Genomic DNA, 21,776 nt, shown 5'->3' with positions numbered 1-21,776 from the left:
AAACGGGAACAACATAACAATCGCTGGCCAATCAACTATCCAAAAATGGCTTCCTATTGCTCTCTGAGTATATTCCTTTATGATTTTATTTATACACATTATATAAAGTTGAGGGCAACTTTATATCCTATTTTCTCTGAGTAGTTCCTCTGTTCCTCAGAATCACTTATAATCTTCTAGTAGCTGCAAAGTAACCCACCCCGGCGCTCCATCACAGTTTAACTATGTCCTGGGCATTGGCATTGCCCTTGGAAAGGTACTGAGCTGCTGTTGCCATTTGGGGGGCAAGCAGCCTGCTCCGTGCATCCGGCCCAATAGCCTATGACAGCCTCTTCTCTCACTTAAGAGTGCTTTTCTGGGGCACCTGGGTGGCTCAGTCGGTTAAGCGTCCGACTTCAACTCAGGTCATGATCTCACGGTCCGTGAGTTCGAGCCCCGCGTCGGGCTCTGGGCTGACGGCTCAGAGCCTGGAGCCTGCTTCGGATTCTGTGTCTCCCTCTCTCTCTGCCCCTCCCCCGTTCATGCTCTGTCTCTCTCGGTCTCAAAAATAAATAAACGTTAAAAAAAATTTTTTTTTTAAAAAAGAGTGCTTTTCTCTTCACTGTGCCCTTTGATGCCCATGTCAGGGGAAGGAAGGGACTTACCCATGTTCATGCTTTTAAAAATGCTTTTGTCTCCAGGGGATGGGATAAGGATGCTCTCTAGGGTAGTCCTTCCCGGAGATCCCCTTCCCTCGCTTCTGCTGTCCACTGGCTGTGAGCTGCATCCTTCTAGGAGTTGTTGACTCTCATGTTTTTGACCTAGCACCTGTACTTCAGGAGGACTTGTAGTCAATAAAAGTGACCAACTCATTTAATATCCCCATGTTGTTTTCAGATCTTTAAAACTTGTTCCCCCCCCCCCCCACTCCTTTTTTTTTAACTGGCTGCAAGGAATTCCATCATGGGATGTAGCAAGGGCTGGAATGAAATGCAAACCAGTCACATGGTAGCTCCCTAGACCTGCTTTGGTGAAAGGCTGGGTGGGGTAGGGGAGGGTGCTGAAGCAAATGCTGTTATCCGGGCATCTTCATTAGATGGCTTTCTACATCCTTGGTCTTGGAAGACACTCCCCAGTGGCCTGATTTGCCTCTCTGGATAAGTTGCCATCATTGTGAGGTGGCGAACACCTTGTCAGTGGCGATATTCAAGGACAGACCATGGATTCTGTGGAAGGAAGTCCTGTGTTGGGTGAGAGATTGAAGTCGATACCTTGGTAACTGGTTTGTTGGCCAAAAGAGAAAGCCAGCTGTGGGAGCATGGGTAGGTGGGTGTCTGTTGGGGGAGGCGGGGGTCTGTGTTGGTAATTTCTAATCTCTGAAGGACTATCCTGTGCCTGGGGTGGAGGCTGAGTTAGTCACATGAGCATTCCTGCCTTTGCCCCTGGACCAGAGGCTCTTCAGGACAGAACCCGCGGGCACTGCCTATATCCTCAGGGTTTAGCACAGGACCCAGCACAAAATCGTGGCAACTCCAGTAAAATTCTGGGCTGATCTGTTTGTTCGATGTGCCTCCAAAAAGCAAGACCAGGAACAGGGGTAGGATTACAGGGGGCAGGTTCTGATATGATGGAGGAATCCTTTCTAATAGCTGTTGAGGACTGTAAAAGACTTGGTGTGGGTAAGGATCGAACTCCCCATTGCCGGGGGTATGCAAGCAGGAGCTCGGTAGGGAGTGAAACTAGGAGGTTAGGTTGTTGGCTAACTCTGGAACTGAGGGTTGACAGTCGCCTAACCCAATCCTGAATCATAGGAGAAGAATGGCACTCTCCTGTTCCCCTCTCCCCCGGTTCTTTGTAGATGTCTTTCTCCCCTGTACCACTTCCCTAACAGCACAGAGGCCACTTTGGGGGCCCTCTGTGCTGCCAAGGGCTCTTGTGTGCTGGGAAAGGAGGGCCAAGAGTGATATTTTCTTGGCAGGTTGAGTGACTCAGTAGCCAGTGTGGAAATCCTGCTCCACCTCCATCCTCCCACCTCAAATTCAGCAGCAAATACTTGAGTCATAAAATCAAAGCTATCTGTTCGTGCTGGGTCTGGCCCAGCCTTCAAGTTACCTGTGGGATACCGAGGGCCCCAGAGAAAAGGGACTGGGTCAGAGTTATCAAAGCGAGGCCTGGAATCTAGATGCATCTCCCAGTCTGTGATTTGCCTCCTTAACCAAGAGAGAGGTGGTGAGGGGCTGAGCACAGGGTTCTGGCTATTGAAGACCCTCAGCAGTTTCCTGAAGGAGGAAAAGTTGCTCCCAGTCTCCATGATGGGGTGGTAGATCCCCTCTTCCCAAGCTTTTGGAGGAAACACCCCCAGCTGCCTGATGGATAGAGACATCACAGGCCCCCAGAGCTCTGATGATCTGCCAGTTGCCCCTCATCATACATCAAACCTTCAAAACTCTTCCATGAGGTCATGAAGCCCCCACCACCTTAAAACGTCATCTCCTGCCATGCTGTGCTCCAGAACTGACAGTGGTCTTCCTGTTCCTCCAGCATTCCCACTAGTTCTGTCCTACCTCAGGCCCTTTGCACATGCTGCCCTTCTGTTCAGATCTTTGCATGGCTGCTTCAGATCCTTTAGTCTCCTCTCAGAGACCTTTTCTGACCATGCCATGTGTAAAACTGCCCCCTAGTTGCCACAACTGGTTTTATTGTTTATAGCCCTTATCGTTACCTAAATTATCATGTGTCCTTATCTGTTTAGGTAATTGTCTCCCCCATAAGGTTGTCAGCCCCTCCGGAACAGGGACCTTGTCTTTGTCAGTAATGTGTCCCTTGCATTTAGTATCGTGTATGTAGTAGGTGCTCAGTAAATATTTGTTCAATGAGTGAATCATTAATGGAACCTCCGCCCTCCTGAGAGCTGCCCTGTTCCTCTTGGGAGGAAGCCCTGCTTTTAGCTTCAGTGTGATTCCTCAGTCCTTCTTCCAGCTGCCTCTGTGCCTGCTGGGTGCTGGGGCTGCAGCTGTTCCCTGCTGTGGCGATACCCTCAGTCTCATGAGGAGCTGGCTCCAGGGAGGAGTGCCAAGTGGGGGGACCTGGGCTCCTCATGGTCCCCCTTATCATTTCCAGAGCCTTAGAAGCCAGAGGTCCAGGATGCCAGCCCTAGCTCCCCTCTGGAATATGGCCAGATGGCTCACTCACCCTCTGGGGATCTCACTACCCCATACGGAAAATAGCATCAAAAATCTCAAACACTCAAGAGTGTGAGGGTTTCAGTGAACATAAGCAGAAAGTCCTTTGCAAAGCAACTCGTAACGAACTCCAGTTCATCCTTGTCATTCATCCTGTGTGACATACGCAGCAGGCTCCCACCACTGGAGAGTGGCACCTTCCCTGCTCTGATGCATCCAGGAGGGCTGTGCCATGGTGGGGACTTGGGGTGTGGACCTTTTGGTTTACTGATGGAATGCCTTCTGTGTGTCAGGCTCTGTACTACGCACAGGTCGGTCTGTCCTGGTTCCTGCCTTTGATGGGGATGTACACAAGATGACAGTGCACCGTGATGCACACAGTGATGGGGAAGGAGGCATGGGGAACTGTGGAGGCCTGATGGTGAGGGTGGGGCAGCTAAACCATCTTGAGTCAGCGAAGGCTTTCTAGAAGAGGTAACATTTAGTCTGGATATTGAAAGATGAAAAGGCATTAGCAAGGCAGGCCAGAGCATTCAGGTACAGGGAACAGCATAAACGGAAGCATAAGATATGGGTGGGATGGGCAGTTTGACTGCAGGGCCTCTGACTAGTGAACGTGGGCTGAGGCCCTGGTGCACCGAGAGGCAGAGACAAGGGAGACAGAGGATGCTGTGTCCAGACCCTGGGTGGCTCGTCTGTAACCACCTGGGGGGAAGATTTGAGAGCTCCTGGGAAAGGTGCGCTCAGAGCTTCTTGGCCTCCGGCACTTCTCAGGTCTCCTGGGTATGCAGTGCTGCCGGCAGAGCTGAGGGCCTGGGATCTGCCACTGAACTGCTCTGCAGCCTCAAGAAGCCACTGCCCCTTCCTGACTCTCAGTCTCCTCATCTATAAAATGGGCAGAAGAATAATAAGAGTAACTACCCAGGTTGTGGTGCAGATCCAAGGAAGACGAACCCACAAACCCTTTGGGCAAATCAACAGAACGGGGAAACATGAATTCCTTTCATCATTAGAACAGATTTAAGCATCCTGAGTACAGGGCCAGGAGCCTAATTCTGCATCCGCTTCCCACGTGACCTTGGCAAGACCCTGCCCTCTTGGGACGTCAGCCTCCTTATCTGTACAGTGAGGAAAGCTAGATGAGCCATTCTCCTTGGATTTATTCCAGCTCTGCTGCAAAAATATGGTTTCAATCCTGCCCCTGACTGCTGGGGGACCCTGGGGCTCAACCTCCTCCCCATTCCCATTCTCTATTTGTCTTTATGAAAGTGGGTCCGTGTCCTGCCCGGGGCCCAAGTGAGGCCCCAGAGGAGCCCGGCTCCCCATACTTGCTCATGGATTATGATAGGGGCCTATTTGGAGACTTCTGGGTGACATACCCGAAAGGCAGTGGTATTGCCATGGCAACCCCTCCCACCTCGGTAGCTATTTTTTTTTACTGTGCCCGAATGTGGGGGTGGGGAAAGTGGGCCATTGGGGTCCTCAACAATCACCTCCACGGTTCCAGAATCTTGGGTCCATGACATCCCAAGAGCCCCACTTTTCCTGACCTCACCTCCCCGGACCCTATCCTACTTCATGAAAACCAAATACTTGGAAGTCCAGGCCTCTAGAATAGCCCAAGGAGGGGCTTGTAGTCCCTTTAGGGGATCTTTTGTGGCTAAAAATTCATTAGCAGATTCTAGCAGAGCACAGAAGGCTCAACTTGTCAGGACCTCAGATTTTAGCTAATCCAACCCAAACCCCTAATTTAGGGCCAGGAGGAAAGAGGGAAAGAGGAGGCCCGGGAATCCAGCCCATCTGGATATGGAGGACGCCTTGTCCCCTGCCAAGATCCTACACAGGGGGGTCCTGAAGACTGACAAGCAGGAATCCACTGAGCTCATGCAGACTCCTGAGGCCAAGCCAGGGGCTTCCCAGCCCACAAGCCCACCACAGCTGTATGTTGGCCTCCCCTTTGGGCCAATGGGCCCTGCTTTAAGGACGCCTAACCCTTAAAGGGGACACTATTAGTCTTTCCAGGAGAGAACCTGGTGAATGGCCAGCTCGTGGCCAAGGGGCCCGGAGGCACCATCTGCAGTTAGCAAAGGGGATGGGAGGGGTGGACAGCAGTGTTCTTGGTCTTGGGGATGGAGCCCAGGACTCCTTGGCCTGGCATTACTGGTCCTTCATGGTTCCCTCTCTACTCTGTCAACTAGACTCATCCACTCACACAGTTGCTTTACTCTAGCCTGGCTGAGCTATTTGCAGTTAATTCCTCAAATTTGTGTTCTCTTCCTTCTAGGCCTTTGCAAATGCCATTTGTAGGACTCCAGCACCTGAGGTCCTGACCCTGTACCTCCCTCCTGTCAGCCTGGCTAATGCTTACTCATTTACATGTCACCTGACCCATTACTTCTTCCAGGAAGGCATCTCTGAGAACATCCTCCAGCACAGGTTGGGCCCCCCCCCCCCAGATTCCCCAGCCCTGACTTACCGTCTGTGCCTGATTGTTCACAGACCTGTCTCCCCAGCCATAGCAGGGGTGTGCTGCCCAGGGGCAGAGCCCAGGCTCCAGCAGGTGCCCAAGAAGCAGAGGAGAAGCAGGGTCTGGCAGCTCCCATCCAGTGTAGTGCCTGGCCTGGTGTGTAAAGGGTGCTTAGAAAGCACCTATTGAATGAATGGTAGTGTTTGGGGGCTCCGTCCTCTCCTGCACTCTGGAACCTGCCACTGCCGCTCCTGCATTTAACTCCAGCCTGTCCAGCTGGAGGAGACCCGTCCCTCCTGATTGCCCAGGAAGCTCTGGTTGATTCTCTGCCATGGCCCAGGTCAGTCAGCTGTGGACAGGGCCTATCTCTGTGCTTGTCCGGGCCCTGTTTATTCTTCTCCGTCCCCTCCAGTATCCAGTCATGCAGTGAACACATGGCCGAGCACCGGCTCTGGACCTGACCCCATCGTGGGCACAGGGACCCAGGTGAACAAGATGAGGTCCCTGCCGACAAATGCACACTCTTCCCGATAACAAGAAAGTCTAAGAGTAGTGGTGCGGTAGGCTTCCCCAAGGAAGAGTTGGCCAGGAAGGTTGAGGGAAGTCTGAGGTGTCAGCGCTCAGTGCCTGGCAGGTGTCTACCAACATGAGCTGAACGTCTGACCAGACTGGACCCGAGGGTGATAGGACTCTAGCTGGAGGACTGCAGGCAGGGCCAAGAGTGTGGGGAGGCTTCCTGAAAGGAAGGAGTATCTGGCTGAGCACGTGGAGAGGTGTGTTGTGTGCAAGGCTTGCAGGAGCGCAGGCATGGACGGGGACTCTAAAATCCCCTGGCACGTCCCCCTGGAGCCATGGCCGGCCTTCCCATCACCACACGTGTGACTCCGGCCGAAAGGTGCTTGTGGGGGGCCACGGAAGAGAACTTGCCTCTGGCCTTAAAGAAGCGGCTTTGTTAGGCACTTGGCCTGGCTTCCCGGACCTCCCTGGGACTAGAAGGGTCTGCCAGGGGTCAGTATGTCCATCTTTCTGCCTCTATGCATTCTCATACCCAGCTCTTTGAAGTAGTTTGGGGCAACTTCCTCACGGGCCACTTGGCAGCTGATGTCTGAGGGCAGGGCTTAGGTCCAGGTGGGTCTGGCATCCTTGGGGTTGAGGACATGAGCAGGATGATATCCCCCCATCGAGAGACCCCTAAAGCTGTTCACATCTCTTGACCTCGCTGGCATCTTCCTAGTGTCGATCAGAGTGCCAGACACTCTGTCCCTTTTTTGTAAGTTGTTTAGACTCCTCACAACAATCCTGTATAAGTAAGGATGACACTGAGTCTCAGACAGGGAAGTGCCTCTCAGGGTCTCAAAGCAGGCGAGAGTCAGAGCTGGGGTTTGAATCCCAAAGTGTGTGGATGCTAACACCTCTGCCTCTAGGCAGGGCAGGGCTTGTTATACCCATTAGACAGGAGAGGAAACTGAGGCTCACTTGATAATTACCTAGCGTTCACGCAGGTCTTTACTTTTTATGAAGCTCTTGCCTATACATTACCTCATTTAATCCTTACAAGAATTTGGCAGGGTGGGTATTAGCCCCACTGTACAGATGAGGAAACTGAGGTTTGCACAGGAAGTGACTCACCAAGGCCACACTTCCTGTAGGTTAGTGGCCACCTTCTCCCGACGCCCAGCCTCTCATCCTCTGCACCTTTTCCAGGCTGGCATGCCCCCTCCCCAAATGCCAGTGTGAAGGTGGCTGGAGGAAGTGGTGTGGGCCGTCCTGAGGCAGGACCCACAGCTGTCCATGTGTGCTCCTGCCTCGAGGAGGCCAGCCTTGCTCAGGGCCTCCTCTCCACAGGTCAGAGGATCCTCTTGTCCCCTCTCTAGCTCATCACTCCAAGTTATTTTTCTTCATAGCTCTCATGCGCGCCTGGCATTACATCACACATTTACGTGTAGGGGTTTTATCTGTCCCTCAGCAGGATTCAAGCCCCTGAACAGGCACGACACTGTCTGCTGTGTTCACTGCTATTTTCCCAGCGCCAGGACAGTGCCCGGCACCTCGTAAGTGCCCGGTGCCTCAGGCCTTATCTCAGTCCCCGCCCACCTTCTCCCAGGAGGCCGCTTTTGGCTACTCAAGCCCTTTCCGGCTTCCCTGTTTTCGGCTTCTGTTTTTGGTGCACGTGAACCCCGTTCCTGGGTGGTTAGCCTGCCCTTTATAATGACCTCTGAGCCTTTGGTCCCACAGTTGCCCCCAATCGCAGCACCCACTTTTCCTTCCTTTCACCTCCCAGATCTTGTCTTCAAAGCCCTGTGGAGGCCGTGCTGCCTCCTTGGAGCCTCCTCGGCCAGTACCTCCACTCTGCCCCTCTTCTCATAACACGCAACCTCAGGACCACGCACATCTAGGGAAATTTTGCGCTTGTTCCCACTCTGCTCGATGGTGGAAGCAGTGACAGTAGCTTCCGACAAATCATCCGACAAATGCCAAATGTACCATACGTGCATTTTCCCCCCATTTACTCTTCCCAGCAATCCTGTAAGGTGGGGATCATTCTCCTCATTTTATAGGTGAGAACACTGAAGCTGAGGGAGGCTATGTGACTTGCCTGAGGTCACAGAGCCATGTGGTGTAGAGCTGGCCAAGGGTCCTTTCTCAGATTAAGGGGATTAGAGCTCAGATCCTGCCCCTGCATGTACAAGGGAAGTCCGGGAAGGCCTGGTTTCATCAGCCTGGGCGTGGCCTCCCGGTCACTGTGCTATCAGATGTTGGGCAAGAAGGTGTTCTCACACCCGTTCCCACTGCCACCCCAGCCTGAGCTCTGGGATGGAGGGTGTCTGGCCCCACTGCTGTAGGCAGCTGTGGCTTAGCCCTGGCGGTGGCAGTGTGACCTGTGGGAGCATGTGGGGGTGGAGGTCACATCCCTTGTACAGCCAGCCCATGGGAGGATGTCCCCAGTAGACTCGGGGCCCGGTTTGGGGCCAAGCAGGTGGCCCTCCCTCGGGCAGGGGCGTGTTCCTAAAGTCTGGGTGTGCACTGGCTTGTGTCATGGGGACCAGCCCTCGTTGGCTTGGCCTCACAGGAATGATGAGGGACGCAGAGCCCCAATACCAGCCTCGAGTCTTAGCTCTCCTGTACCCTGACCTCAGGCGACGGGTTTAATGTCTTTTGGCTTTAAGTTGCCTCAGTTTCCGTCTCTGTGAAATGGGGCTTGCCATCCCTGCCTTGCCTGCCTTCCTGGGGAGTGCCGTGGGACACCGAAGCCCCATATAGATGGGGTGGCTTCCTTGCTGGGTGTAAGAGAACTGCTCTGGGCTTCTCTGGCAGCTCCACTCCCTCTGCCCTCCCCTGATCTAGGAGCAAACGAGCTGTGTAAAATAAATGGTGAGATGGATGGTGCCTGCCTTGGAGCAGCTAGTTGAATTAGCTATTGGGAACATTTCTTCACAGGACTCGTGAAGTTAGCCTGTAGCTCGGCTTGTCTCCTTCCATGAAAAAAAAAAAAAAAAAAAAGACATGTGGGTAGTGGGTTCTGTTTGCATCACAGCGGGGAACTCACGTTCAGGGAGGGAGAGGGAGGCCCCCTGCCCCCCCCCCACGTCCACCCTGGCCAAGGTCCTCATTGAGGGCACTGGGGCCTTCCTGTCAAGCCACTTCCTGTCCACTCACTCGGACATCCAGGCCTTCAACTGCATCTGCGGCTCGTGGTCTGTTCATTCATGTGTAAACCTCTGTGAGCACCGTCTCTCACCAGGCCCTGCGTAGGGCACATGGACGAGTCAGGTGTGAGCCCGGCACCCAGCAGACGCTGGTAGAGGAGGCCAGCCAGCAGGACTGGTGCTGAGAGGGCGGGGAGGGTGCTTTGTGCTGGGGAAGGCCAGGAGAGGGCGGCGTGGGAGCAGAGTAGACTGAGGTAGATGCTGTCACTCCCTGCCGGCCCCACCCGGGGCTGGAGGACAGTCAGGCTAAGTGTGAAGGCGGCGGTGGCGGTGGCATCTGATTGCACACCAGCTTCCGCCACAGCCCGGCAGAGGAGCTGCTGGCAGCTGGGTGCTGACCCGAGGGTACCCAGCTGAGCCTCACTTCCCATCTGCTGGGCAACTGTACCAAGCCTCTAGGTGGTATCCCCAGGAGTTTGAACAATCGCAGAGATCGCTCATTTTACAGATGGGGAAACCAGCGCCCCGACAGGTAAAGTGACTTGGCCAAGGTAACACAGGAGTCGGTGGCAGAACTGGGACTGAAAGCTGGAGGCCTGCTATCACTTCACTCACTCCACAATATGCCTGCTCCTGGTCTTCCCCTATGAAGGAAAACAGGCCATTCATTCTCCCCACCCCCCCCCCAGCTTTCCCCCCACTTGGCTGTGGGGAGAAGAGAGAAAGAACTCGGGGGGACCTGCGGCATAGGAACAGAATCCAAGCCAAATCCAATTTGCCCGAATTGAGTCCAGCTGTGCCACCCTCTGGCTAAGTGACCTTGGCCCTGTCACTTTTTTATCACCTTCCAAGTGGGAGTGATGATGCCAAGCTCACAGGCCTGGTGAGGAATCCGAGCGCTGGTGGATAGTACTCTGTGGGTCACGTGGGCAGCATGCCTCTCACCCGGCCGTGAAGAGAGGCAGCTGGGGGGCCTGAGGAACAGCCAGATCAGAAACCTGCTCCTCCTCTCACTCAGCAAACCCGTCTCAGTGTTTGCTCTGGGGCAGGCGCTGATAGGCCACTGGGAACCCAGACATGGATCAGACCCAGGCCTGGCCGCATCTTGGGAGAATAGATTTGTAATCTGCGGTTAGTACGAGGGGAGGGGCCATGGGACCCAAAGTGAGGACTCCTTTTCTCTCTCTTATTTCTCTGTTCCATGGGCCTCTCCTGACTTCATTCCAGACAGGCTTTCTCCACGGGCAGGGGACAGGTATGATGGCTTCTGACAGTTCCAGGCTTGCATGGGCTTCTGACTTCATAATCCCAGGGAAAGAATGATAACCTCTCTGCAAAGACTTGGCCATTCTGGGTTTCAAAGGACAAGCTGCCTTATCTCATTGTCAGGGTCTCATCAGGTGGGCAATGCAAAGAGGGGCTTTCTGGGCAGAGGAACAATGGCTTGACGTCTCTTATGTTCATAGGAGGCTTCCACTGGGGCTGGGGTTGAGTGTCATGGGTAGGCCAGCAACAGGGCTGGGTTCTGTGGTCAGCCAGGCTGGGATGGTCTGGCCCAGAGGCAGCTGAGCGGGCCAGGCCTGAGGAAGGAAGGCAGCATCCCCCTGGCCTCCCACTCCGGGTAACACCTCACTCTGACTTCCACAGAAACACCTGTCACTTCTCAGTGCACTTGGCATTTCCTACTTTGTTGCAGAATGGGCTGTGGGAGATAGTTGGGATAAGACAGGGTGAGAACAGGCTGGGCAGCATGGAAAAAACTGGCTCTGGCTGCTTGCCTTGGGGCTGGTGTGAGACCCTCCGGTTCCTTCTTTCTGTCTGGTTATTAGGGTGAGGGTCACACACCTTCCAGCACTCTGGCCACATCTAATTGTGAGATAAGCTTAGCAGATGGATTTGGATTAGGCATGAGGAAGAACTTGTCTTTTCAGTTGTTTCAACGGGGGATATGTCACCAGTGGGGAATTACTGTGTGGCCTCTTCCCAAGCAGGAGAGCTCCATATGATGAGTGGAACCAGTCGGCTGGCCCTCACCCAGAGCCCTTTCCTTTTTTTTTTTCTTTCAAAGGCTGTATTTTTAAGTAACCTCTATACCCAGTGTGGGGCTCAAACCCACAACCCTGTGATCAAGAGTTGCATATTCCACCGACTGAGACAGCCAGGCGTCCCAGTGAGCCCTTTCCTTAAGCATTCCTCAAGCTGCTGACCTCAGGGTCCTGTTTGCAGTAGGCATTGGTCCCACGACCATTGCCTTTTATTCCCTGCCCAGCAGAAGGTGGAGGTCCCAGCTCTTTCCCCCACCTCCGCCCCTGCTCCAGACTACCCTACCTGAGACTTTGGACTGAGGATCTTGTTAAAATGCAGACTTCGATTTGGCAGATGCAGGCTGGAGCCTAGATTATGCATTTCTAAACAGTGCTCAGGCCGCACTTGGACGAGGAAGGTGCTGGAGTATATTCTGTCTTCTCTGCAGCCACAACACTGGGACCCAGACCTTAGCTGCCACGGCTCTTACTTCACTTCATCCAGCACAGCTCAGGAGGCAGAGCCAGCAGCAAAGCCATGACTTGGGAGGCCAGCCCTGGGATCAGGGGTTCAGGCCTGTGCTTGGGCCACGCTTCTCTCCCCCATGTATTTACACAGGCCTTTCCCCACTTCTGGACAGGTTTTCCAGGCCCTGAGCATAACCTGTCTCAGATCTGCTGTGTCCCACGTACAAGTACAAGAGCCCTTTGTGCTTGGCACCTGCTGTAGGGGAAAGGGAGGCACCATGAGCCGGGAGCAGGAATCCTGGGTTGCAGCCCTGGCTCCACCTCCTACTGCCTGGGTAACCCTGAGCAAGTCAGTGCTCCTCCTCAGTCACCTGAGTGTCCAATGGGGCCCTACTCGTTGACCCCAGGGGGGCCCTCAGGCTCTAGCATGGGTTTTGGGAAAGTGTGAAGGTAGAAAGGGCCCGTGGTGGTAGGGTTTTTATTTAGAGGGCCAAGGAGCATTATGCCAAAGCCTCTGGAATGCCTCTGTGGCCCAGCTTCATTTGCTTTTGTAAGTTCACGTACGACCACCTCTATCCCAGTTATGCCCGTGGAGTATACAGGGCTACTCAGCACCCATAGGTGCCATGCCCTGGGGATATGGCAAGGAGCCTTGGCGGTCTTGCCTGGGGTCATATAGTGAGTGGAACCGAGGTTTGAATTGGCGTCTGGGTCTTCTGCTGTTCCATGACCCCTTCCTCTGATCCATTAGACCGGGTACAGGAGACAGGACTGGTATGTCTGCCTTGAGGTCTGGTGTTATCTGTGTGTCTCCTAAAAGTCAAAGCAATTGTTAACTCTCAGCAGATGAGGGTTATGTCCCTTTCTAAATTCCGCTGTGACCTTGTTGCTGTCCAGATTTTGAAGAAATGCAAAGGCTTGAGTGTAAGCCCCTAAACCCTCTCCCAGCAGTAGGCCAGGATGAAAAGTCAAGAGACCCTCAAAGACAAGATTGTGACTCAGTGCTTGGGCCTTGCAGAGTGGCTGGTGTGAAGGAATGTTTGACCAGAGCACAGGAAGCACTCAGTGAAGACGTATAGAGTGCAGGGTATGCAATTGGGGCTCAGCAGATGTGGGGGTTTGAAGTGACCCACTTCCTTTGGCCCAGATGCTGAAAGAAGTAGGCTATGGGTGAGGAGCCTCACCCACGCTCTTCCCCCGTTCTGCCTTTCCTGCCATCACCAGGCTTTCTGGTCCTACTGCCTATTAGCCACTGGAGTCCAGGGCATCATCCTGGGGGCACAGCCAAAGAGCCAATTAAGTGGGCACATTTTGGCCTAACTTCTAGGCTTGGCACCTGCTTGGTAGCAAACATAATTACCGCCCTCACTATCCCAGGCTTCCTGAAGCTCACTGGCCATGGGGTCCTTTAGGGAAGCAAAAGCTCCTGCTCCGTTCCTCTCTGGGCCCCAAGCTCTGGGCACTGAGATGAAGCCGAAAGTGTAAATCCCTCTGAAGGTGGTAATGGTAGTGGTGGTGTTGGGTGGGGACAAGAGGGCTCGGACTGCTGGAAAAGGGGTCGTGAGGATGAGAGGGGGCAGGGACTGGGGTACTCAAAGTACACTTGGAGAAAAAAAACATTGCAAGTTGGATATTGAACCTCTGTCCTTGGCCTCACAGGCACAGATAGTAAAGATTAAATATTTGTACTAGATCCAGATAAAGGATAAGGACAGGAGTTTGATTGGGGTGAAAGGGGGAGGGAAGAGAACTGGAAATTATGGAGAGCTTCCCCCCAGCCTCTTTGGATACTTCATTTGGTCTCCAGAATGACTCCACGAGGGGAACACCATTCCCAATGGGTATCTGTCAAAGCTGGGGCACAGGGAAGTATGCGAACAGCCCGGAATTACAGAGCCACTGGGTGGCAGGGCTAGGATTTGAACCCAGGGCTGTCTGATTTTGTGGCCCATGCTCCTCTCACATGTAGGAAAGTGTGTATGTGGGGGTGGGTTCGTGTTGGGAACTCTAAGGCTGGAAGGAAGGGTGGTAACAGGCTGACCTGTCCCCTCTGCTGCAGGCACTGGTTCCAGCATCCTCTCCGCCCTCCAGGACATCTTCTCCGTCACTTGGCTCAATAGGTCCAAGGTGGAAAAGCAGCTGCAGGTGATCTCGGTGCTACAATGGGTCCTGTCCTTCCTTGTGCTTGGTAAGCCAGGGCTTAGCGGGTGAGGGCAGGCAGGGGTCTCCCCAGCAAAGGTGAGAGCGGGAGCTCTGCTCTGCAGGGGTGAAGGGTAAGAGCATCTCTTGGGTGCCCGATCAAGTCTCTACCCGTAGGCATGGGTGAGGACTCAGTGAGATGCAGTGGGAGGCGGTGGTACAGTTCCCATTTCCCAGATAGGAAACCCAACTCTCACGTAAGGTAAGTAACTTACCCAAGTCACAAAAATTTGAATCCACCTCTGTAGGACCCCCAAAGCCTGTGTTTTTCCCACATGCCACACTGCCTACCCACATCCATTTTCCAGTAGGTGTGCGGCTTTGCTTTAGTGTGGTACAGTGCGGGTTTGAGTTGTGACTCTACCACAGGCAAGCTCTGTGACCCGGAGCTCTCTGAAAGTGTTTCCTCTTTGCAAATGTGACAAAAGTGCTGCTGACTCCATGCGTCCTTTTTGGGACTTGAAGATAAGGGATGAGAGCCTGCAGCACAGGGCCTGGTCACGGTGGGCCCCCGTTGTATGGGAGCTGCTGTTGGGATGTGCCCTCAGACCCCCTCCCAGCTGTCGGTACCCTCTGCCCGACACAGTCCCCAGCTACTCCCTCTGGCGCATTTAAAGCCTCTCTCTCTCTCTCTCTCAGCCCCTCCCCTGGCAGTGCTTTGGCTACTACAGGTCCAGCTTGGTCAAGCACTCGTTCCCTGGCCCTGGGCTGCCAGACCAGGGTCGGGCCGTGGGGGATTGTCTGGGAGGAGGAAAGGGCCCCTGTGCGGGCCAGCCCCTGCTCTCCCAGCAGCCTCGCTTCTTCCCCAGGCTCCTGTGTTCTCAGCATAGCGAGAGGCCTCCCAGCAAGTCAGGGCAGAGTATCACAGAGCACATTCCAGTGCCTGTGGAGAGTCCTTCGGGGCACACCACTCTTTAAGATTGTCCGGGCTGATGGGGTTTATCACGAGTTGCCCTGTCAGTGCAAAGCGGCTGTCCTTCCAGGAGGCGTGGGGGCCTCTGAGACCACATTTCCAGGGCAGTTCCGTGCTGCCCCTCCCTTCCTTTGGCGGGCAGAGGGATGGGACAGGGTGCTGTTTATCAAGCCCCCACAGTGTACCAGGCACTTGATGCGCCTTTCCTTGACTTTCTACTTCACAGGTGAGGAAATGGAAGCTTAGAGGCTCGGTGACTCTCTGAGACTGTGAAGCCTGTTAAGTGGCACAGTTGGGATCTGGGTAGAAGCCCAGTGCACCCTCCAGGGAGCCCACCTTCCCAGAGAGCTCAGAGTTAGTGGACCTGGTCTGAAATAGCCCCTTTTCACCTTTAGGCCCAAGAGTGGGCTTTAGGGAGAGGACCATGAACCCTCCAAATTAGGTGAAGAATTATATGTGAGAATATGTGTACCTTTTTCTGGGGTGAAGGGCAACGACGGTCCTCAGATTCTTACAGGGACTTTACGAGGTCAACACAGGTCTGGGGAACAGAGCCCATTAAACTGGCTCCCTTAGGGCTCAAACCGCCACCTTGGACTACATTTGGCCACTTATAAGGGTCCTAGAGTAGAGAGCCCAGAGGGGCAGAGCCTTACCCAGAGTGAGGAGGAAGTAGTGGGACCAGGACAGGGCCCCGTGGGCTACAGCCTCCCAGACACCTGCGCAGCCTGCTGTAGCAGGTCCCTCTGTCCCCACTCGTACCAAGAAGCCCCCACTATCCCCGGCTTAGTGGGTCACAGTGTGGCTGACGGGGAGCAGAGCAGCAGGTAGAACCCCAGTCCATGCAGCGTGCAACAGGGACTGGCCTCAAGTTGAAGGTTAACAATTGATCAAGTCCAACATAGCCCAGAAACCGGCCCGGCATCTTCCCAACGCCCTCGTGTAGGTGGGACCCAAGCCCGGTTGGATGGGTAGGTGTGCTGAGCTGCCGCTAATTATTGCCCTGGGCAGCCCGCCACTCCTTCCTGCTCCCACCCAAATCTGCTGGCAGAGGCTCATCCCGTGTTACAGAGGCTGCTCTGGCCCCATCGCCTACCTCTGAACAGAGTGACTCTTTACCATTTTCGTGCAGTCAACTCCTCTGACCTTGTGGCAAAGGCTATACGACTTCCTCAGCGTGTTTAAATGTGTGATGCAAAGGATAGGGGATTTCAGAGAAAACCAGTGATATTGAAGTGTAAATATGTGTGCATTTAAGAAATCGAATTAGATGTACAGTAACACGTGCGCCTCTCTATTATTACATTAAATAGAAAGATCTAGCAGCAGGCTTAATGATTACTACAATTTTTTTTACCGTTACTATAATTCTTAAGTAGTGATGAGAATAAATCATTTTTTAAGATATCTGCCACTGCTGTAGATGGGATACGCAAGCACCTTTGTTCTCTGTTGGTGTCACTGCTAATCCTACGGGGGTGTGTTACACGCGTAAATGAAGGAAATACGGAATTTCCCTAAGATACGGGTACAAATTAAAGGTGTTATTTTGTTCCCCATCCAAGTCTATGGATGTCCAGAGGGGACACTTAGCTGTGTGTTAAGCTCTTTTTCACATCATCTCATGTAACCTTCCCAACACCCTGTGAGAACATTGATGCTCAAGGAGGGGCTGCACCTGATGAGTGGCGGGGCTATGGCTTCACGGAAGAGCACGTCCACACTCATCACGGGCCTGCTGCCTCCCTGCCACTGAGCAGTCACAGGCCACCCTGCTCACGGGCCTTGGTGACGAGAGTTTTGAATCACCAGCTTCACCCAGATGTGGGGAGGGGGCGACTGTGAAGGTGGCCGTGGGCCTTCCACGCATGGAGCCAGCAGGGTCTTTAAGTAGTTGTTTTCACTTCATGGGCCCTGTGATGGGGCTTCTGGCTGCAGCCCTGTAGCCCACGATGGTGAAGCAGGGAGCCTTTTGTTCAGAGGACTGGGGTCAGGCTCTGAGAAAGGAGGCCATTTGGTGGGTTCAGGTCATTTTTTGTTCAGGAAGCCTTTTCTGGGCTGATTGCTAGGGCTGGAGAGGTAAGTAGGGCACTGTTCCAGCTCCCAGGGAGCTCAGGCTGAAGGGCTGTGTGCAGGAAGTAGTCTGGCGCATGGTGTGGACATGTGGGGCTTAGGGAGAGTGGCCACCTGGGCTGAGAAAGTCCAGAACTAGCATACAGTCTCTAGATTCTCCATTGGTTCTCTCTCTCTCCATCCAGGCTGCCTTAGCACCAGAGTGAGGACAGTAGGTAGGGATTCTCACCCTCCCAGAGAGCCCAGACGTTGAGGCAGTGGGGCATCAGGGCCTGTGGCTCAGCATCCCCTGGTCATTCTTCCCCTTAGGAGAGTTGGGGGGTTGATGGCAGCTAGATTTCCAGGATGCTCAAACCCTAGCCTGAACCTCAGGGCCCTCCCTGCCCAGGCCCTACCTGGAGAATTCGCCTGGCCTCTGAAAGAGCTTGGGTGCCTGTTGGAGTCTAGAGGGCTAGAATGGCCCTTGTCCCAGGCTTAAGAAAGGGCACCAAAGGCAACTGCTCAACAGTGTGAGTGACTTTGTTAGTGACCTTAACTTAGGCATAGCCACTCACCAAGCTGCTTCAAATACTTCCCAGTTTGCCTTTAACAAAGTTTTGTAGACTGCAAACGCTTCCCTAGAGACTCACCTTCCCCATCTGTGATGTCACGCTCCTAAGCTGGTCCTGTAAGGCTGGATGCCCGGTCACTCTATGTTCATTGCCCCTTCCAAGATAGTTGTGCTGTATTCAGCTATCTTGAGAGAGGTTAGCTCAGGAGTAGAACAGGACTGGATTGTGGATGACAAGGGCCCACCATTTTCCTGCTCTTAGGCTCATGGAGAGTCCGTCCAGACCTCCCCTGTCCCTCATTAAACCAGAGAAGGCTCAGCATAACGGGAAGAAGAGAGGGCATGGGTTGCAGAGCCGGGCAGCCCTGGAGCACCCATGACCAGCACAGGGCCCAGCAGAGTGGGCATACAACAAGGGTTGACTTCGCCCCCTGAGCAGTGGAGAGGGTGCTAGACGGAAGCCACGCTTCTACAAGCATGAGTACCTGCTGCCCCCAGCCCTAGACTGAGTGCCAGGGAGCAAAGAAGATGTGCCCCCCTTCCCTAGTGTGAAGAATTCAGAGGTGAGAGGTCCGTGTGGAAGGGTAGTGTGATACTGGAGAACAGATCTTGAAGAGATCTGGTCTGAGCTAGACCTTGATGGCTGGGTAGAAGTGGGAAGAAGAGAGGCCCTGAGGAAGCCGTCTAGGGGCCAGCCATGAGGTAAACCAGCTCTGGCACAGACCTTCCTTCCTTTCTGTGCCACGTTATTCAATGTTAGGGCCAGGAGACCCAGAAAGGAGTGATTGCATGGAAGCTGGACCCAGACAGTCATCTGGGGGCCCTGTTGGGGTTTTGCAAGGGGGCCTATGGGCTCTGGGCTTTGGCCTGGGACTGCCTGCTGCTCCATTATGTTGGTAGAAGACGGCCCTCCTCCTGGGGCAGGAATCCATCTCTGTCAGGTCCCTCTGCTGGCAGTCTGAGGCTTCTGATTTGGGGTGAATTTCTTTCTTTCTTTTTTTTTCTTTAATTTTTAATGTTTTTTATTTTTGGAGAGGGAGAGTAAGAAGGAAGGGGCAGAGAAAAGGGGGGACAGAGGATCCAAAGCAGGCTCTATGCTGACAGGCTGACAGCGGGGTTCAAACTCATGACCGTGAAAACATTACCGGAGCTGAAGTCTGCAGCTCAACCCACTGAGTCACCCAGGCGCCCTGATTTTGGGTGAACTTCTAAAGCCTGGTGCAGATTATGGTTTTACTGGTCCAGCTTGAGTTTGAATCCTGGCTCTGCCACCGTCCTGCTGGGTGACCTTGGGCATGTTACCTCCTCCTCGAGCCCTGGTGTTCTCATTTCCAAAATGGGATAAAGTCTCCCAGCCTCACACATGAGACAGTGGCTCCACCCAAGTCCTGAGATGTAGAGGCACTTGGCAGGTCCCTCCCTGTGTCCACGGTAACGGTGTGTGTGTGGGCGGGGGGGGGGGGGGGGGGTACTGGGGTTGGGAGAATGTGCAAGGAAAGGCCGAGAAAGATCAGCTCCAAGGATGGCTTCCCCAGCACTACTGCCCAGACCACATGGAGCCCATGAGCCCCTCGACACCAGGGACGCCCATCAGAATCTAGATGAGGCTCTTGTCCCCGGGAGCCTGCTCCTCCCCAGGCTGTGGCTACAGGCCTTCTCTGCCCGCGGCCCCAGCTGTGCCTGGGCCCTGTCATTGGTGAGCCTTTGCCCAGGGGGAAACGGAGCCCCCCCCCCCCCCCCCTGGGGACCACAGGGCCTGATCTGTGGCCATCTGCTTCCCCACCAGGAGTGGCCTGCAGCGCCATCCTCATGTACACATTCTGCACCGACTGTTGGCTCATCGCCGTGCTCTACTTCACCTGGCTGGCGTTTGACTGGAACACGCCCAAGAAAGGTGAGAGCACAGCCTCCCAGCCCCACCCCCTCGCCCTTGGGACGCTCCCTCCTGCCCACCGTGAACTTCCTCAGCGTGAGTGCCGCCCCTTTTTCCTTAGCACTTACTAAGGGGAAAGCCTGGAGCCAGCCCAGGGGGTGGTCTGAGGTGTTAAAAGCCCCTCAGAGGGCACCACCCAGGTCCTCAGAGGAGCTCCCATTCAGTCAAGGGTTTGCATAACGTGAGGGAACAAAGGTGGCAAAGGGCCTGGCAGGAAGCGGGGAGGAGATGCTCCACAGGGTGGTAGGCCCCCAACTCAGGGTTTCACAGGGGCTCTGTCTTATCTGCCTTGCCCACACGTCACCCACCCCTACTCCCACTCCTTCTCAATGCTGTATTTTGTTTCCTGGAAGGTGGCAGGAGATCACAGTGGGTCCGAAACTGGGCTGTGTGGCGCTACTTTCGAGACTACTTTCCCATCCAGGTAAAGACTTGTGGGTGTTACCTTGGGTATCAGGACAGAAATGGTTGAGAAATCGGAACTTAAGCCTTAATTCATCCATCCACAGTTACCAGGTGTGCTCAGCTGAACCATGTGACCGCTTCCACTATGAACATATGTTCATATTCTACCCCAACTGATGCAGGATTTGAGGCAATTTGGGATACATACAGTGTGATACCGGGTAAAAGGAAAAGTCAAGACTTGAAGGAAAAAATACTAGTATTTCAGCCATACGAGTCCAACAAAGTTGCAGAGGTTGAGCTTCGTGGTCAACTCTGAGCTTCCTGGCAGCCAGGGCAAACATGGAAACATGATAGTTGTTGGTTTTTATTTTGGGAAAGGAAGAAGCTTGCAAGTTTCTTGGGGAAACAAGACTTGTTCTAGCATTTGGCTAAAAGAGGTTTCGGACACTGAGATCCTTCGTGATAGAAGGAGCACATACAATAGATATTATGGCCGTTGCTTGTCTGCCTTTGAGTCAATATTAAAGGCACAACTTAAAATGGCAGTGATTTATCAAGAGCAACACTAAGGTAGTTTCAAGTCCATCTGACCTGAACCACGGGCGCAACTTAAAGCAGTAAGTGTGGGGGGCTTTTTTTCCTTCTGAAGCTCTTGAAGAATATCGCTTCTCTCGGCCAGTTGCAGGTAGGTCGCTGGGGCTCATGACCCTGGGAATTAGGGCCCAGGAAATGAGATGTGCAGTGAGAGAAAAGCGAGGCCCTGGTTGCTGAAGTGCTCAGGGGAGGCTTCTGGAGGACGTGCTCCTAGAACTCCATCTTAAAGAGGAGTAGCACTGAAGAGGCATGGACACCAATGAGCACATAGGCACCTGAGTTTGAGAAGAAGTCTGGAGTGTGGGGAATCTTGAAGAGGTAGAGTGGAGAAGGAGGATCTCCATTTATTGGGAGCTTTCTAGAAACCAGCACCTTTCTTCAAGGAGTTCCCTTTAACCCCCACAGTACCCTGTGAGCGGGTATTCATTTTATCCCCCTTTCACAGAAGAAAAGCCTGAAGGTCAGAGAGTAATAAAGCTGAATGAAGCTAGGAGCAATTTGAGCTGAAGTTCCAGTTACTGTCTTGCCTCAAGTCTGGACTGTTCCCATCACAGCACACTGTCTCCCTGTACGGCAGAGCTGTAGGAAATAAGCTCACATAGGTACTCAGGCTTCCCTCAGGCTTGGAGGATGTAGGCTCGAAGAGCCCAGTATGACCTTCAGTGAGGCACCATCCCTACCAGCATGCAGTCTCCCCACAGTCTCCCCAACGTAGTCTAAACCTAAGTTGGTCTCTGAGTTTTCTTTCTTCTGTATCATTGGCTGCTCTGGTACACACTGGTCTTCTAAGCACCTGTCTTCTCTGGGGCCAACCTCAAGGTCCTGATGGTATAAATGGTGGCTTGGTCTGGACTTCTCATCTTTTTCTGGCCGTCGGCCGACAGTTTACAAGCCAGGCTGGCAAGGCAGAGGCATGTGGGCCATGGTGCATGTGGGCAGTGCTGGGGGGTTGTAGCTAACTCTGGCAGAATCCTAAAGGTTTTTCCTGCAGGGGAAAGACCTGTCTGGCCAGCTCGCTGAGCATCCCAGCGCTGGCACACCCTAGCTGCTTAGGGTAACCCAGCAGAAAGCAGTGGGGTTTGAAAAGCAGAAGCAGTGTGTGTGTGAGAGTGAATGTGTGCAGGGTGGTGTATGTTTGCTGTTGTGAGTCAGCGACTAGACATCCTGGCATGCTGCCTGGAGGAGGTGGCCAGGTAACCCTCCATTCCTCCTCACTGTACTCAGTATTGGGAGGGCGTGCCCTTTGCACTCTGAGCCAGTTTTCCCAGGATCCTGGGAGCCAGAGTTCCCACTCCTGCCTTTCCCTGACTCCATCTCTCTGGCTGCAGGGGGTTCAAGG

At 53.7% G+C, this 21,776-nt stretch overlaps 1 protein-coding gene across 2 annotated transcripts in view; it reads left to right on the top strand.

Annotated features, from left to right (window-relative positions):
- Positions 1-21,776, top strand: part of DGAT2 (diacylglycerol O-acyltransferase 2) — a 31,918-nt gene that overhangs the window by 1,320 nt on the left and 8,822 nt on the right. The window contains exons 2-5 of one of the 2 annotated variants that reach the window (XM_047823918.1): positions 5,446-5,597; positions 13,827-13,955; positions 19,289-19,396; positions 19,789-19,859. In XM_047823918.1, coding sequence (XP_047679874.1) covers positions 19,312-19,396; positions 19,789-19,859 — 156 coding nt within the window. In that variant the 5' untranslated portion in view covers positions 5,446-5,597; positions 13,827-13,955; positions 19,289-19,311. The remainder of the gene's footprint in view (positions 1-5,445; positions 5,598-13,826; positions 13,956-19,288; positions 19,397-19,788; positions 19,860-21,776) is intronic. The other variant, XM_047823917.1, reaches the window with a different exon arrangement.

The sequence above is a fragment of the Prionailurus viverrinus genome, chromosome D1, assembly GCF_022837055.1.
Source record: "Prionailurus viverrinus isolate Anna chromosome D1, UM_Priviv_1.0, whole genome shotgun sequence".
NCBI lineage: Eukaryota > Metazoa > Chordata > Mammalia > Carnivora > Felidae > Prionailurus > Prionailurus viverrinus.
The sequence above is the reverse complement of the archived record's forward strand: the minus strand, read 5'-3'. Positions and strand labels throughout refer to the sequence as shown.